Below are 18,330 nucleotides of genomic sequence, written 5' to 3' on the forward strand. Positions count from 1 at the left end.
AGTTATGTTTATAGTAATACAAATATGCCTAACAAAGAAAAAAATGCTTAATGTTTCGGAAAGTTATCTCTTTCCGTCGTCGGAAGCAAAAAAAATACAACGAATAAAGAAAAAAACTATTTAAAATATTTAAATTCAACTATTCGAGAACACTTTACTTTTTTAAAACAGACACGTCTACAAGAAAACCGTTGACGTTCTGTTAAAATGACATTTTTAACTTGATATTTAAACTTCAAAATTAACAATATTACTACGTGATAACAATTACTTATTAAGGTAAAACCAAAAAGCCCCAAACTTTCTGTATGCTTATTTTTAAATTTTACGTATGTTATGTTTATTTATCTTGTTGTATCTATTGTTCTTTAAAATCGAAGAAGCGATTGCCATACATTACTACCGTATGATCGAATAAAAACGGCGTCAACGATGGCTATGAAATGAAGATCGCTGTCATTTTATATGTAAAATTATATGGGAAATGTCATCGATCGTCATTTCCAAGCCAACTGGACGCTGTTTTTTTTCGATCATACGGTAGCATCTGCAGATGCATGAGCAAGACATTTATTTTTATTAGATTGAATCAAAAAAGCCCCTTTTATTTTTCTTTTAGAGGTTATCGCTTCTTTCATTATAATTTTGGCGTTATTAAAATTTATTCTGTGCCCTGTGTCCCAAGAATGCTGACAAATCTTAGATTTGTGAAAATCTCCCTTTCTTAAATAATCTTTTTGTTCTTTAATTCTGACATTTAAGGGTCTAGATGTTTCACCAATGTAAAATTTATCGCATTCACAGGGTATTTGGTATATTACATTTTTTGTTTGCAGTGCAGTGGCGAAATACCCATAAATGTTTTTTTTGGAAATAACCATTGTATGTAAAACCAAATTAAAATTTGATTTGAAAAGTTACACAGGGTGAGACAGAATTAATATTGAACATTGGACACTTTTAAAAAAAGTTACTCTTTTATTTTAATTGGAACACCCAGTATATGATAGTAAAATTTACTTCCAATATACAAGTATTTCCCTAGAAGTTATTCGACATAAATTTTTAGCAATCGGGATGTAGCTGAAGAAGATAAGTAAGTTTTTTTTTCTTAAAAAACGTCTTGAGATAGGAATAGGCAATAATAAGAACAAAGAAAGTTACGGTAACTTCTTTTTCAAGGCCAAGATCTTGGCTTAGGCCGCTTCGCGGGTCAAGAACGCCAGTTGATGACCTGCCGCAGCCACACCATCGGCGCTTTGCAGAAACGATTTCTAAGTTGATAGGGTCCAGCGAGTCGAATGATCTCTTTAAACAGTGAAATTTAATTCTAAGTGGTTGTTTCTTGTCAATTTGGCGTTTTAATGTGTGTCAGTGCATGTTAGTTTGAAGGATTTTGAAATTTGGATATAGATGTAGGCAATAATTGGTCGGATTCAGCGCTAAATTTGAAGGTAGAGTTGTGAATCGATAACTATTATCTTCCAATTATGTGAATAGTTGAAATAAATTGTTTTGTATGTATAGTAAAATATCACAGACAGACAACAATTTAGACAACCAAACAAAATATGAAAGTTGGAATTCTCCAACATATACACTCAGATAAAAAAACGCAACGTATAAATTTTTGGTCAAATTTAAAGTGTTATATTTTTGTTATTTTTAGCCCTATTTTCATGAATTTTTTAGCAAACTATATATAATTATATCAACTTTAGTTCGTAAACTCAGTTTTTTATAACCTTTAATAATTGGCATATTATACAGGGCTAATCGAGGAGTTATTTTTTATCCTAACTTTAAAACACCCTGTGCAATAATTTTGTGTGTACATTTTTCTAAAATTTCCCGATAAGAACCATGTCTCCTGAGCATTTTGTTTTTTGGATCATGTCAATACATGCTTTGGTTAATTTTTGAGAGCGAAATGAACTGATCATGATCAATTTGCAATTTTTTCAATTATCATTACCTTTGATGTAATTTTTTAATATGACGAGATGGTTTTGGTGACTATTGTCGTAACGTCATATTACGCTGTATCGGTTACTCTATCCTAAATAAAAAAAAAACGTTAAAGACTAAGGATACAGTCCTAGTTTTAATAAACATTAATAACGATAACAGAACTAACGATATTAAGGAAAACATCTGTAATACTGAAGTATACAAACAGAAAAAAAAAATCTAAAAATTACCCTAATACTGTGTATTGCCTCCCCTGGCTGCTATAACTGCCTGTATATGTCCATTCATCCTGCCATTGAGGCTGAATATATCATATTGCGTTATGCTTTGCCATTCTTCTTTAAGAACCAAGCGAAGTTCATTTAATGAAGCTGGTACCGCTTTGCGACCTCTAACCCTCTTGCCAAGCATTTTCCAAACGTCGAACATGATGGGTACTTCATAGTAGTATATAGTTCACAATAATCACCAAAGCTGCCTTGTCATATTGAAAAAAAAAAACTTCAAAAAGAAATTATAATTGAAAAAATTGGAAATTGTTTGGTGGCAAGTTCATTTCGGTCTTAAAAATTAATCAAGGCATGTATTGTATGATCCAAAAAACAAAATGCTCAGGAGACATTGCTCTGACCGTAAAATTACATTTTAGGAAAATTTACACACGAAATTATTGCTCAGGGTGTATCAAAATTAGGGTAAAAAAACAACCCCTCGATTAACCCTGTATAATATGCCAACTACTAAAGTTTATAAAAAACTTCTTGAGTTTACTAATTAAAGTTGGTATAATTATATACAGCTTGTTAAAAAATTCATGAAAATAGGTCTAAAATTAACAAAAATATAACTCTTTAAATTTGATATAACTTTATAACTCTTTTTTTGCATCTCAGTGTAGAATCTCATAAATATAAAATATATAAAAATGCCAAGTCGTGCAATGCAGTTCTTCCACTACAAAAAGTTCTGAGATCTCATTTAAAATCAAGTCAGTTATCAATACCTATTCAACAACTTTGGTATAAATTGTTCTCTAATAAATTACCTATCAACATTTATATTAAAAATATAAACATTATAATAACTAATTAATATATTGAAAAATAAAAAAAAATCGTCAGACAAATATTCTAATAATTTTTTAGTCAAGAGTTTTATATGCATTAAATTACTAAAAATACTGTTTATTTTTATTTTGTATGTAGAAAGTGCCTCTGGTAAAAATCTATTATAAAAATGCAACACTATCAAGAGTCTTATAGTTAATACCAAGAGCAAGGTCTTGGTCTTGGTTTTGCATTTGCTCATCACTAGATGTACCTAGGCATTTCTAAGATCCATATTCAGAGTATATTTAGATATTGTAATTAATGAATAGTATTTAAATATTTAGTTGACCAGAGAAATGGGGTTTTAAAAAGAAACTACTAATTTCCAATTAAATGCTAATTGATCTAGAGAAACTTGTTGAAATTATGGTTTTGCATATATGCAACTAATTAACATAGCAGCTTGCGGATTGATTATACATTACTTAAGATTTTTTTTAAAATAAATAAATTAAAGGATTGGTAAATATGGAATTCACAGTATATAATAACAATAAGAAATGTTGGTTAAACACTATAATTATATTTATTTTATACTTAAGATTCATAAATTCGAAAAAACGAAGGATAAACCTTTTTTAAAAATTTATTGATGCTAATTTTAATTGTTGTGATAGCCTGTGATGTCATTCTGTGTACAATAATTTGAATTTATTTTTAGCCAAGAATGGCGTTTTTTAAATTTACATAAAAAACAAGTTTCTTTTTGATCCTACACGATACAACATATAAAAATGTGTTTTTTGTTTACATTTTATACAGCCACATGAGCTTTTGGAAGATTTACGATAATTCATTTTATTTCTGACGTATTTTATTTCACAATAGAAAAAAAAGTTACCAAAATTTATTTGGTGTTTGAAACTAGTTGAAACAATGTTTTTTTTTTAATTTTCTGAATTTTGAGGAGTTTTGAAAGTATTTTATATACCTAGATTATTATAGTGTGTTACGAATCAGGACAGATTTCGACAGATGACATCCAAAAAATGACAGAAAATGCAATTTGATTGTTAAATGACAGAAACAATTGTCACTGTCAGAAATCCTGGTATTATGGACAGATTATAGTATTACTTGACAATGGTAAAAGGAAAAAAATATTATTAAAAATTTAAATAATTGAAAAAGCAAACTATCTAGCTAGAAAAATAGCGAGAACTCTAGTGACTGGACTAGAACCGTTCTGCTTCACAAGTGGAAACAAAACTTAAAGCGGAACTCAAGAACCTGGAAGACTCAATTCGTAACCTGAAATGGGAATCCTCCAACTGTCTAAGACACTCGAAGAAATTTCCCAGAACTTACGACCGAGAAAAATTAAAGATTTTTCTTGATTTATGTAAGAACAATCTTTGGATAATCACGGTATTTTTAACAAGACACTATCTTCTCAACGAACACCTCAGTAGATTGAAGCTAAGAAACAACAGCAGATTCTGTGGGGAAAATGGGGAAACACCAGAACACCTCATCACTGGCTGTGCCGAGACGATAACCATTTGTGCCATGAAATTCAGTACGACTGATATCGGAGATGGAGAACTAACCTCTGTAAACCGTCTCAGATACTGTCTTTTGTCACAGTCCTGAGACTAAATGATGAGTTATAACTAAAGAATGGGGGATACACAATAGATCTACATAGAGCACAGAGACGGATTGATAAAAATGAGTGCATTACTGTGTGCTGCTATTAATTGTAGTAATAATTCAAAAAATTGTTCTTTGAGTTTTTTTAGATTTCCATCGGATATAAATCGGCAAGCTGATGGTAATTATCAATTAACATTTAATTATATTTGGTTATTTTAGAAGCTGAGATATTATGTAATTAATTAAATGTTATTATTTTTTTTAGCAAGTGGGCAGATTTTAAAAATAGTTTTTTAGATATACAGCTTGTCTCAAATATGCGCATGAAAATATTTTTCGGTCAGGGGATTTGCCATAAAATTTTCATTCCAATAATAGTTTACGAGATAATTTATATAGATTTATTTTTGAAACAATTTTAGAGTAAATATTTTGTACATCTAAAGTCTCCGCAAATTATTCATATTTTTTAATTGAAAGAATTTTATAATAGCATAATCTCTTATAAATTTAGTGGACTGTATTTTTTATGTTTTTTATTTATTTTAAGTTTATTATAAGTGGTCGTAATATAACAATATTCAAAATATTATAGACAAAATATTGACAAAGCAAACCTTTGAAGGAGGGTAAAAAGGCAAATAACTCACAATCTTTAAGTTGTTTAATTAAAAAAAAAATTAATGCTTAAAAAAGCAAGCGACATTGAATTTAAAATATTCCCATCTTCAGGCCCAAAGCTAAAAACGGCAAAATATTGAGTTTATATTTGAGGGAAGAAAAGTGCCACGCCTAGCTTTAAACCACCTTAAATATACAGGGTGGACCATTAGTGCGAGGAAGTCCAATATCGTCGTCGTTGTCGAAGATGTGAAAAAAGTTTTATTCATATGTTTCAAGGTTTATAAAGGGGCGTATCCTAAAATATTTAGTTATATACAGGGTGTCACAAAAAAGTGCCACGACTATACTTTGCCTAGCTAATAGACCACGACTATACAGCTACGTCAGTGGTCACGGGAGGCGAGAACAAGGTCATATAAAGTGGCAGAAAAAGAACAAAGGATTTGACAAGGAGTAAAACTACTAGTTTCCTTATACTATGTTAATACCCCACCCATACATTCTGCATTTTGAAGGTCTGTGGTCAAGTAGAACTGGATAGCAACACTGGATAAACAATTGAAGGAAACTGAAATTTAAAAAAAAGGAAATTATTGAAATTGGTCACGAATAGAGATTTTTTTCAACTGATTTGCTGTGATGTTGTAATAATTTATGTTCATTTATATTCATATTATATGTTTTAAAGAAATTGAATTAATTAATTCAATAAGAGTGACATTTTATTTATTATTTTACACATTTTAATATAATTAATATTATTTTACATTCTTCCAAATTGTCGTCGTTTTTATCTATGTAATTTATTTATATTAAATATCGTTTAAATAATGACGTAGAATGACTCTTAACGTTTCTAATGAGACATATTGGGAATACTCGTTAAGTATGAATAACTTAACAGAAAAGGTACTTTTTACAGAAATTGTAATTTTAAATACATACTTCCCATAAACTGTTATTGCTGGGAAAACATTCCTAATCACCTTTAACAATATTATGCATTTTTCTGTTATATTTTTTCTAATTAATTTAATGCTAATTACATTATTATAAATTATTTATCCTCATTTATACTGATAGGTGAGACGTGTACTGTTTAATGAGTTTTTTATTGTTTTAAAGTTTTGTTTTCCTTTTTTAATGATCACTTTATATTAGTATAGAGGGTTGTCCTATTTTTTGTAACTACACCGGATATATACCTTTTTCGTGTCTGCCAGACATTTAGACTCGTTACTTGTTATAGACTACTGTTCTTTTGCGCGTGCCTGGAACGGCGCGCTACAATCGCACAGGAAAGAGTGCTAATAATAAGTTTTTTTTAAGTAAGGCTAATCTAAAGGAATTTCTTTGTAAACAGTTTTGTTTGAAAGGAAGTTATTTGTTATATGAGCTACGCCGGAGTCTCGCTGGACCCTGTATGCCAATAAAAAATAGTTTTTAGTAGATTCACTTTTAGCGGTCTTTGCTTATAAGGCCTGCCGTCTATTTAGGAGAATGTTCTACTATGAATTATTACCAAATACTCATTTTAAGGCTGAGGTAACCTAAGTACTCATTTTTTAATTAATAATAAAAACAAAATAATAAAAGTTTAAACTTATGTTTTAAATTAAATGAAGGGTCTTGACTGTTTTTTGTTTGTTACTTCTTTAATAACCTTTATTTTACTTTCAAGTGATTTAAAAGAAAGATTTATATCTGTAGCACCCTGTATATATCAATTATAATGACAATAAATAACTTAATAACTTATAGAGGTAGGTAATGGTATTTGGATAAAAAAATTGTATTATTTATTTCATCTTGAATTATTTTCCTGTTCGTCGCTCATTTATGAATTATTCCACAAGATTTTTAATTGTTTGGGAATATAAGTTACTTAAACGAAATACTTAAAAATCAATTTTGATTTATACTATACCCTAATGCCAAAGAGCGTTTCTCGATGATGATCTCACTCGATATTTTTTTTCTATCTGAACTTTAAAAACAAAAATAAAACAGTAAAATGAAATTAAACAACAAAAACAAACGTCTAGAACCGTTTGCATTATGTTTTCGTTTGTGTACATTTGACGTACCCCTACACACCAGTTCCGTTCGGTGTGTACGAGCCTTATCGTATACCGTATGATAAAAAAACGGCGTCAATTTGGCTGAGAAATGACGTTGATGGCATTGATCATATATTTTACATATAAAATAAGAGAGAAATTAATTTTCAAGTTAAATCGGACACCGTTTTTCATTATATGGTATCAGATGTTGTGTGGTTTATGATTTGACCCTCGCAATTGTCTAGATATCCAGGTTTTTAAAGATTTGTGTTACTTGATTTTTTTAAGAACAGAACCCACCGCAAAGGTATACCGGGTGCGTCTCAAAAGTGGCTCACCCCTATAACTTTTTCATTTTTTGAGATGAAATAACGAGATTTGGTATGTTAGTATATAACATACATTAGGATTGATTGATGTATAGAATTGTTTTTGGTCACTGCTTCCTGTTTCACTGGAAATGACTACAACTTTTGATTTTTAAATAACACCACCGGTATATTTTTAATTCATTTGATAGAAAATAATACTCTGAATAGAATGACATATCATATGTCAACTTTTGACATTTTGGATTAAAAAATATTTTATTTTAAATTTCAATCTAAAGTACCATGGCTGTATTAGAAATGATAATTTTTAATCAAAGGGCCTTGGAAAAATAGATTTCATCGTCTAATGTTTTTCGTGTCTTGTCTTGGCCGGTTAAAAGACACCCAAATCGTATTTTTAATCATATGTCAAGTTTTTCAAATGGAGCAAGGGTGGCTCATTACAATATTCGGAAAAGCATGTTTTTACGCATAATTTTCCTGGCACACTTGATATTTCTAGTCAAATTATCATTATAAAGAGCATGTTACAATTTCTAATAAACCATATGCGAAATTGTATACAGGTGGCCCATCGAAAACGTTCCGCAAGGCATAACGACCAGGGTATTTTTTTTCAGAAAATTCAAAAACACGTCAATTTTATTTGTGAGGGGGACAACTTTTGCCCCAAAAATTATTGCAAAATCTTCAACCCTCTAAGCGGGGGTGTCATCCCCCAATTTTTTTCAAATGGAAAGGGGGGTCAAGTGGTACCGCAATGAAAAGGGCTTTCTATTCTCTATATTTTACCGCTTCGTTTTTGAAAATCGGTCGAGTCATTCAGAAAATATGAAGGATTGAAATTTGAAAAGTTTATTTAAACATTTATCAGAGTAAATGATAAGGATAAATTCCTTCAACCAATTTGCTATTTTTTCTTATTATTTCTAGATGTTTACGCATTTTTTCACTTGCCACAAGATTGAACGATCAGGTGGGGTAGTTGCTAGAGAGCTGTTCTGTGACTTGTGTGTTGAAGTTTTTCTCAATATCGTTAAACTTTTTAACAATTATGGTGTACTCGCTTGCAGAAAAAGTGGAAATAATCGAACTAATTCATTAGAAGACCTGCGAAGACGAATTATTGATGTTTGTCGCGAAGTGACCCCGGAAATTCTTCAGAATGTTCGAGAACGGTTTGAAAATAATTTGTATTACTGTATGGAGGTTGACAAGCAACATTTTCAGCATTTGCTTCATTAATAAGTTAAGTTTTTTTTAATTAATTCAATTTATGCGTTTTTTTTGCAAAAAGTACTTTTAAAATTTCAATCCTTCATATTTTCAAAATGACTCGACCGATTTTTAAAAACGAAGCGGGGAAATATAGGGAATAGAAAGCCCTTTTCATTGCGGCGCCACTTGACCCCCCTTCTTATTTGAAAAAAGTTGGGGGATGACACCCCCGCTTAGAGGGTTGAAGATTTTGCAATTATTTTTGGGTCAAAAGTTGTCCCCCTCACAAACAAAATTAACGTGTTTTTGGATTTTTTGAAAAAAAATACCCTGGCTGTTATGCCTTGCGGAACGTTTTCGATGGGCCAGCCTGTATACATATGATATATCATTCTATTTCAGAGTGTCAATTTCTATCGAAGAAAGTAAAAAAATACCGATGGTGTCATTTAAGAATTAAAAGTTGTAGTCATTTCCGATGAAACAGGAAGTGAGCAAAAACAATTGAATACGTCAATCAATCCTAATTATTTATGTCATATATTAACACACCAAATCTCGTTTTTTTATCTGAAAAAAAAAGTTATAGGGATGAGCCACTTTTGAGACGCACCCGGTAGGCTTTACTCAATTATCTTTAATTATTTTCTCCTTTTTTAATTATTAATTTATAGAGAAATTAAGAAAAGTTTGCGTGCACGTCATCAAAGACGTCGAAACTATAATAGAATAAATACAAATTCTCTTGAAATTTAGAGCGCACTTTTTCTTTTTTTTTTTATAATCATATTTATTCTGGTTAAAAAAGACAGCACGCTGTCGCATAAGTAAACGAGGGCCCATGAAAAAGGCTTTATGTAGGTACCACTCATGGCAAATGTTTCCGGTTGTCATGAAGTTTTTTTTGCAAATGAGTTTTCGTTGGCAAATTTCAGATTATATCTGCGTTTTGTTTAGTTAAAACGGCGATTTTCATACCAATAAAATGGGAAAATCCCTAAACAGACGAGATCAGGAATTCGTCTCGTTTCTACTTAATTATTTTCAACAGAAAGAGAGTGCTGTTAAACTGGAAATAGAGAGGTAGAAACCTTTTTTGTTTATATTTTTGCTTAAGTTTTGCGTCTTTTATTGAAAATACATAGATCTTTCATGTATTTCAACTGCGTCCAATATCAGTTTACTGACTGTGAATAGAATCTCACAAAAAGTTAAGACTTATGTTAGCTACTTAGAATTTTACATTTTTCAGTTTGTATTCAGAAAGCTTGCTAATAAATAATTAATGTGCCTATGCAAATTTGGAAAAGACGATTAAGTAAATGTGACGTTATTAACCAAAAACTTTGCAGAATTCAACTTAAAATAGAATTAACTTAATGACGTCTTTCTTTGATTGGGTTTCAACCGGCTTGTTTGTCAACTGGTCGCAGCATATGAGTGTACCACCGGTGGAAAAAAAATTCCGCCTTCTCCTACCCAGAACGAAAACCGTCGTTTGTTTTTTTTTTGACGCAAACGTCCAGTTCACTTGTGCATTTAGGGTGTGGGTTTACAAATGACCTTAAGGATATAAGCCGGACTTACACGCGTTTCTGTTTTTTCATTCTTGTCTGTCTGTGCTGTATCGCTCGCACTGTCTAATTATTGCCTATATTGACAACAATAAAGAACGAGACAGAGAGACTATTTAAAAATTCACTCATAAATCAGCATAAAATTACTGTTGCCGCTAAAAGACGTTAAGTTTATTAGTTGTATATATAAAAAAAGATATAAATCTTTTGATCTCGGTTAGTCTTGTGGAAGTAGCTGGTCGGTGAGGCAGAGTTGATTGATTTTCTGTGATGGATTATTAGTTTTTTAAAATTGTTTAATTTATTTAGTGTGTTTGAAGAAGTTTTATTATAAAAATAGTGTGAATCATGATTAATATAATAACAAGGTTTTCGAAGTGGTTTGGCTCGAAAGCTGTTAAAGAAGAGAAGAAGGATGGCGAGCCCTTTTTTATGTACCTTAGTGTTGTTTTGGGTAAGTAATAATTTTTATTAAAAAATGTGTTTTTAGAGGAAACTTAGAAATAATGCATACTGAACTATAAATTTCGTATCGCCATTTAAACAATACATTTTTAAGTAAAAATATTATTTTATAAAAAAAATATTTAAAAATATAAAAATGCCCTAATTGGATGCATAATATGATTTTCCAAGTGAGTTTGATAGTAATTTAGATAAATATGTGCGAATAATTGGTGTTTTAATAGGATTAATTTCGAAATATGATTAAAGAATTCTTCATTTTTTTAATTAATTTGATCTTCAAATTTTGTATATTCTTTCAAACGCTAGTGTGTTCCTTCCTGATTTAATTAATTTTGTGAATTTATGCGGCAAGCCTGGGCCACAATGCAGACTAAGTATATAGAGTGTAAAAGAATAAACGTTAAAAAAATGTGGGGGGTGATTGATTTAAAAAATAAGGAATGTTTGCCATTTAAAATTTATAGATGTAACTCTTTTTATTAAATTGTTAAAAATGGGTTTGTTGGTATAAACTAACAAAATTGCAATTTGGGCAGGTTTCTTTTTGTGTATATCTTTTATTCCGCACAGAATATAATATACTTATTGTTAGTTACATTTAATTTAATTTGTTATATTTTTTATATCACTGCTAATTGTGAAATAAAAAATAGCATATAATATTTTTCCATTTTTTTTATATTTAAACATTTTTGTCATTTTGTGCAAATTGAGATTAAGGCATATATTTATTATAATTTTTGGATCAGCCTAATGCAGATACCTTTGTATAGAAACGCCAAATCAAATAATTTTATAAATAAAACATAATTTTATATGAAAACCTGCAATCTTTTAAAAATCGTAGTCATTTAAATGTAATTTATATACACCCTGTATTTGTATTAAAATTTTACATTTTATTAAAATAAATACAGGGTTACTGAAATAAACGGGAACGGTCGATTATTGGGTAAAATGTACAAGGTGCCGCAAAAAGTTAAATACAAAAGTTATAGGATTTTTAAATGTCTAGTAGCTAGTAGTAAATTTAAGTATACAGGGTCGGTCATAAAGTTGTGGCACATTAAAATTTATTTGTTTTAAATGCAACCCCGTGTATATTATTGCATATTTCAATTCTTTCTTCAATTTTAAGCGATAATTGTAATACACATAATGTACCTAAATTCAACCATTTTCGAATTATGAGATGTTAAACGAAAATTTTGTAATTTTTAGACTTGATATAATCTCATTTTATACATATACAAATGCTAATTTGAAAACTAATGTCAAATATTTGTAAGTATTACAGTTTCCGCAGAATGGCATCGTTGAATGAAACCGAACACATCGAAATTAATTAAATAGAATTGTTTTAAATGATATTTTCAAAAGTCAATAACTCGGAAACGGTTGTTTTGATTGAGGTGTAATTCGATTTTGAAACATGCAATAATATACAGGGGGTTCCATTTAAAAAAAATCTTTGATGTGCCACAACTTTATTACCAACTAAAATGTATACTTAAATTGTATACTTAAGTTGTGTGTCGATGAGCTTAATGGTCCTTTAGTAAATGAACTTATCTTTGTCATCGAGAATCCGGAAATATGGAGGAAATATGCAAGTTTCCTTTTTTCATTTTTATAAATACATTATTAAAGAATTAGGTAACTTTATTTTTTGGTTAGATGAAAAATCATAACGTTTCGTTTTTCTGGGACCATCATCAACTTTATTTTGTGAAATAAAGATCTAGATTTTTCATTTCTTTTTTTTAAATCTTATGATGTCTCAAATTACGTAGGTACCCAAAAAATATTTCTTGTTTTTTACAGCCATAACAAAAGTGTATTTTACTCATTTTTTTATATGCTCTAAAAAATGAAATTAAAATCCAGGTTTGTATTCAACATAAGTCACCAAAATGTCACCAAAGGATGCAGCTAAAAAAGTTTTTTTGAGAATATATTTGTAATTTTTTTCTAAAGCTTCATTCAGAACTTCGAAATTAGTGAAATAATTGTTATTTGAAATACGTAATAGTTATTTCAATTGGCATTCAAAGTTCTTCCTCTAATTTCTATGTAAGCATTCAGAACGTCAAAATTAGTGGTAGTAATTTTCAATTAGCCGAAAAAGTTAACAAACTTAACTTTTTCCACTAATTAAATTTCAAAATATCCGAGTAATGTCTTGTTGGCTTGTTATTATCATCCCTCAAGAGTAATAGTGGCTAGAAATAAAAAAATATTGTTTTATAAGAAATTATTAGGCATTCTCTATGAACACAAATGATTTCCGCAGGCTGTTGCTAAGATATTCAATTAATTTTAATTGTATTTTATTATAGACATTGTGAATGCTCGTAAAGTCATAACTATAAAGTATAATTGAAACCATTAGTTTATTCCACTAATTTCGAGATTCTGAAGGAAGCTGAACTGTTAAAATAATCTCATAAACTTATAAAAACCAGAAATTTCAGTTTTTCCTACATATTTCTGGAAATGACAAAAATTCAACTGAATAAAAATTCAACTACTGAACGAACTATCATTGGTCTCATTGACATTTGAGCAACTCTATATATTTATTACCGTTTCCGAGATTCCAATGGTTAAAGTAGAATTTAAAACACCCTGTACTATATCTACTGGTATAAAGAAATTTCTTTTCTTGATTCTCTTCTTTGATGAGCGATGATTGATTTTTTCAATGTTTGTATTTACCAAGCACGGAATCACTATTCAAAAATAAAAATTATACAACATAAAATCAAGTTTAGATATGAACCAGAATAGGAATCATAAATCTAAATCTTTAAAATTACCATTAAAACATATTTTTTATTACTATTTTATGGGCCATGAAAATAGAATTTACATATCAAGAATCTCCACGTGCCACAAACTAAATATAATAATTTGCATATTTTTTTAAAGAATGCTGCATATTACGATTCAAACAATTATCCTTGACTGTGACATTACTGCGATTTTTTTGAATATTCTCTCAGTTAAAAAACCTGAAAAACCTCTGGCGGGTTTAACGTCCAAAAAATAATTATACAATTTATAAATAATCTCTTAAATTGTTGCATTCGAATTTATCTTGTCAACGAGTTACCTTTCGTTGGTAAATGGTTGTTGACGGCCTAATAAACGACTAACATTGTTAAATGTTTAGTTTAATTAAATAATTAATTATAGGGTAAAATTAAATTTCACTGCTTTTACCCTGTTGTGTGTATGACAAGAAAATTGTTTTAAATTATTTTTTTTGTAAATGAAATAATTGTATAATTTATTTTTGTGTTTTGGAATTTTGATGTTCCTATTAATAATTATAAATAATATAACAAAAACTGACACAACTAATAAGAAATAATTAATTGAGTCAAAAGCAATGAAGACTCTGTTAACTATTTTAGAGTAGAATGTTGAATTAGTGGGAGAGGGGTTAATCACTGCGACCTTACAGATCTTACAGTCCCAGGGCTTTGACAAAAGCCAGTGCCTACGGTTTTACAGAAGGGTATTTCTCCATCTCCAATATCAGTCGTACCAAAGTTTATGGCACGAATGGTTGTCGTCTCCGTGCACTCAGTGATGAGGGTTCTGGTATTTCCCCATTTTCCCCACAGAATCTGCATTCGCCGTTTTTTCTTAGCTTTAATCTACTGAGGTTTTCATTGAGGAGACTGTGTCCTGTTAAAAACTCCGTGACAATCCGAATTTGATTTTTCCTGGTTGTAAGTCCTCAGAGTCTTCTTATTAAAGTATCCCAGACCATCGCAGGATTCCCATTCCAGGTTACGGATCTTCCAAGTTCCTGAGTTCCGCCTTAAGTTGGTTTCCGCGTGGAAAGCAGAACGGTTCTGGTCCAGTTAGTGGAGTTTTCGCTTCTTTTCAAGCTAGATCATTTGTATTATCATTACCTTCTATCCGTTAATGAGCTAGCACCCAGAATAGGAGAACTTTGTTTTGTTTGCCTAAATTGCTCAGCTTCTCAATACATTTTTTTACCAACTTATTGGTTGATAGTGAGTTAATGGCTTTTAACTCTGCTTGACTATCAGATAAGATTTTCTGTTTCCGATAGTTTTCCGAAGATTGATTTTAGAGTATAAAATTGACAATAAATTTCTCACAAATTTTTATTGTCGATGAAGGAGGGACATACATATATGTCTATTGAAGTCTCTATGTCTTTACCTTGGTTATTAAATTAGATATTTGAGTGTGGTTTTCTTCTGATCTCTAGGATACATTTTCTAGTCCTATCCTTTTCAAAAAGTCTTCGTTCTTCTTCAGATTGATATAGAACCTGCGCATGGCTTTGTCTGTCAAACCTATTAGCTTTAGATGCCTATTAAGTTTGCAATGTCCTCTTAATGCCCACCACAGCTTTAACACTTTTTCTGGTTTTTTTTTGGTTAGGTTCAAGTTTTTGGCAAATGTACAACTACGAACTTTTTTACTTGTGAATTTCTCCACAATTCTTGATATTTTTTGGCCACTCACTGTTTTGTAGCCTTTCTTGTAAGTGCTTTTGCAACGCCGCAGAAGGGTTTTGGGCCGATGAGCGGCATTGATTGGACTTGTTTGTCCATTTTGTGGCCCTTGTGACTCTCGTACCCCGTACAATAGTCTAGAATTGACTAGATTGATTATTATTGCTTCTACACAATAATGGATTGCCGTTATTTCTGTCTGAAAAGTTGTAACATCCTTGGATAGTATATACGAGGAAAGCTAGTTATTGTTTCAGCCCTATTATGCCAGACGTTCTTGAGCTATCTCAATACAAGATTACCCCAACGTAACAAAATCAATCTAATCTACCTTGGTACGTTTCTATGTTCGATTTCTTTGTTTTGCCTGAAATTTTTATTATATCAGAGCATAGTTCCTAATTTTCGTTTGCCAATTATATCAATCAATCTCTTTTTTTATTGTAGAATTGTTTTTATCATTTTTTCAACTGTTTTTTCGGCATTAATGCATTGAAAAGATGAATATATCAGCATGAATTAAAAATTTTCTAATAAGAATATTGCAATTTAATAAACGTCTATATTTGATATTTTTACTATTTTATCAAATTGTGCCGTATTCTACCGATATTTTCACGTTGCCTGGTTAACCTGGTTTTACAAAGGAATACAACTTTAATGAATAAAATATTCTCTGATGTAATGCCTCTATGTAACAATATTTTTCCTCTATTACGCAATACCGAAAGATAGTGCACCAATTTTAGATAAAAGAATTTAAAATACATTTATGATGCAAACCCGCACCAGTCAACATTTTATAGAAAATATTCATAACAGTGCCACAAATCATGTTTATTGTTTGTTTCAGCTTTTGTTGCATATGTCAACTCGTAACAAGGTAAATAGTCTGATTGCAATCACGCAAAATTGTGTTAAAGCGCGCATATTTTTATTTTGCAGCTTTTCGCGTTCCATTTTATCATATTAGTTTGTTTTTTATTCTATCCAAACAATTGTGCAGAGTTACAAAAATAAATGGACATGATACTATTCAGAATACTAATAAAGTAAAAAATCAATACAAATTGGGTTAAATCGTGTATTTTGATTTTGCAGTTTTTTGAGTTTTACTTTATCCTAAGGTCTATTCACAGGATATGTACACACGCATCCGTCTCCGTCATGGATTGTCCAATTATATATATATATATATATCCTATCTAAGATACGTTGTACGCATCTTACGATAGCGTAGATTTCTGCCTGAAGGATGTTGGAGTATTTATTTCATTTGCGTTTAAGTCGCCTCATAAAGAGCTAGCTGCAGCTTCATTATCATCATCAATCAGCCACTAAAATTCACTGCTGGACGTTCGCCTCCCTCGTTTGCTTTAACTCTCTATCTTGAGAGCTATTTGCATCCAGTTACTGTGGATACGCGTTAATTCGTCATGCCATCTGGTTGGAGGACGGCCTCTGCTCCTGAATGCATCATGTCTTGATCTCCATTCTATTATTTTCTTCGTCCATCATCATCGTCATCGTTTAGCCTTGCAATGTGTCCTGCCCAATTCCATTTCAAACTAGTTATTTTCTCTATGGCATCCATGACTTTTGTTCTGTGCCTCGTACTCATATTAGAGCTGCAGCAATAATGGCTAATTCGTCGTCTGTAAAATCACTCATTTTGCAAATTTTCAGAAGAAACCACTAGAACTAACCCCAATCGTGTCTGATATGTGGGAGTAAACCTTTAGTATTATATTATTTCTAAACGATTGTACAGAATTACAAATAGAACTTGACATATTTAGAATACAAAACTAATAATATATTGAATCAATAGTACATACACAATAAGATAAATATTATATGTAAATAAACTAATACCTAATACATATCAATTAATACTAGTCAATCTGCATATTTTCTTAGCTTTAGAATCTCTTAATACATATATCCTTGACATTGTCTCAATACTTTCCTATTATAATTTTCAATAAAATTATGCATTTTTGCATACCTATTTAATGTTACACCCGAAAATTAAAAAAAATATATATTCTAATATAAAAAACAATTTTTTTAGAAACAAATGTAATGCAACAATCTGCATAGTACCTAGTAGGTTGATCAAGCTTTGATACAAGCACAAAGTTGCATTCTTTTAATCGATAATAAAAATATTAAATATATTTTTATATTAAACTAAAATATATTTATTATACAGGGAGTTTTTTTAAGACTATATATTTTGATTTTTCATTGCATCATTAGAAAAGTGGCTCACTCCTATATCTTTTTTTATTTTTTCAGATGAAGAGGAATAGCTGATGGTGCTAAAATAAAAAAAATACCAAGGGTAGATTAGAAATCAAAAATTGTAGTCATTTCCGGTGAAACAGGAAGTGACCGAAAATAATGAATACGTCAGTTACTCCTGATTTATGTCATATATTAACATACTAAATGTTTTTCTTTTATCTGAAAAAATAAAAAAGTTATAGGGGTGAGCCACTTTTGAAAAACACCCGGTACATGTACAGTATGTCCTCGGGTTGTCTTTACAGGAGAAAAAACTTCTATTATCAACATTTTGAGAAAAATGCATTTTTCATATGAGTTTTTTGCTTTTTCTAAAATGGTTAGTCTTCTGGAAACAGGATACTCGTATAATATCGTCTAAACAAAAACTATTAGTTATTAAACTAATAAAAAGCAATAACAATTAATTGATCTGAAAAATGTTAGAATATTAACACCGGATGCTTCGACGGGTGTCTCACTTGGGTAAAAAATGTACATGTCTGCCAAAATATAATTTTAGTGCCACGCGACTGCCAATGACTGCAAAGAAAACTGTCTATGACTGCCATGTAATTATT

The 18,330-nt window shown here is 30.3% G+C and overlaps 1 protein-coding gene across 4 annotated transcripts in view; it reads left to right on the plus strand.

The window, feature by feature from the left end:
* Positions 1-1,241: 1,241 nt before the first annotated feature.
* The window catches only part of LOC115885346 (facilitated trehalose transporter Tret1-like), a 49,448-nt gene continuing 32,359 nt past the window's right edge, over positions 1,242-18,330 (plus strand). Inside the window, exons 1-2 of one of the 4 annotated variants that reach the window (XM_030904229.1) lie at positions 1,242-1,454; positions 10,585-10,944. In XM_030904229.1, the coding sequence (XP_030760089.1) occupies positions 10,839-10,944 (106 nt within the window). In that variant the 5' untranslated portion in view covers positions 1,242-1,454; positions 10,585-10,838. The remainder of the gene's footprint in view (positions 1,455-10,584; positions 10,945-18,330) is intronic. The other 3 variants (XM_030904248.1, XM_030904239.1, XM_030904256.1) reach the window with 3 other exon arrangements.

This window comes from Sitophilus oryzae, unplaced genomic scaffold (genome assembly GCF_002938485.1).
Source record: "Sitophilus oryzae breed Bouriz unplaced genomic scaffold, Soryzae_2.0 scaffold_111_pilon_pilon, whole genome shotgun sequence".
NCBI lineage: Eukaryota > Metazoa > Arthropoda > Insecta > Coleoptera > Curculionidae > Sitophilus > Sitophilus oryzae.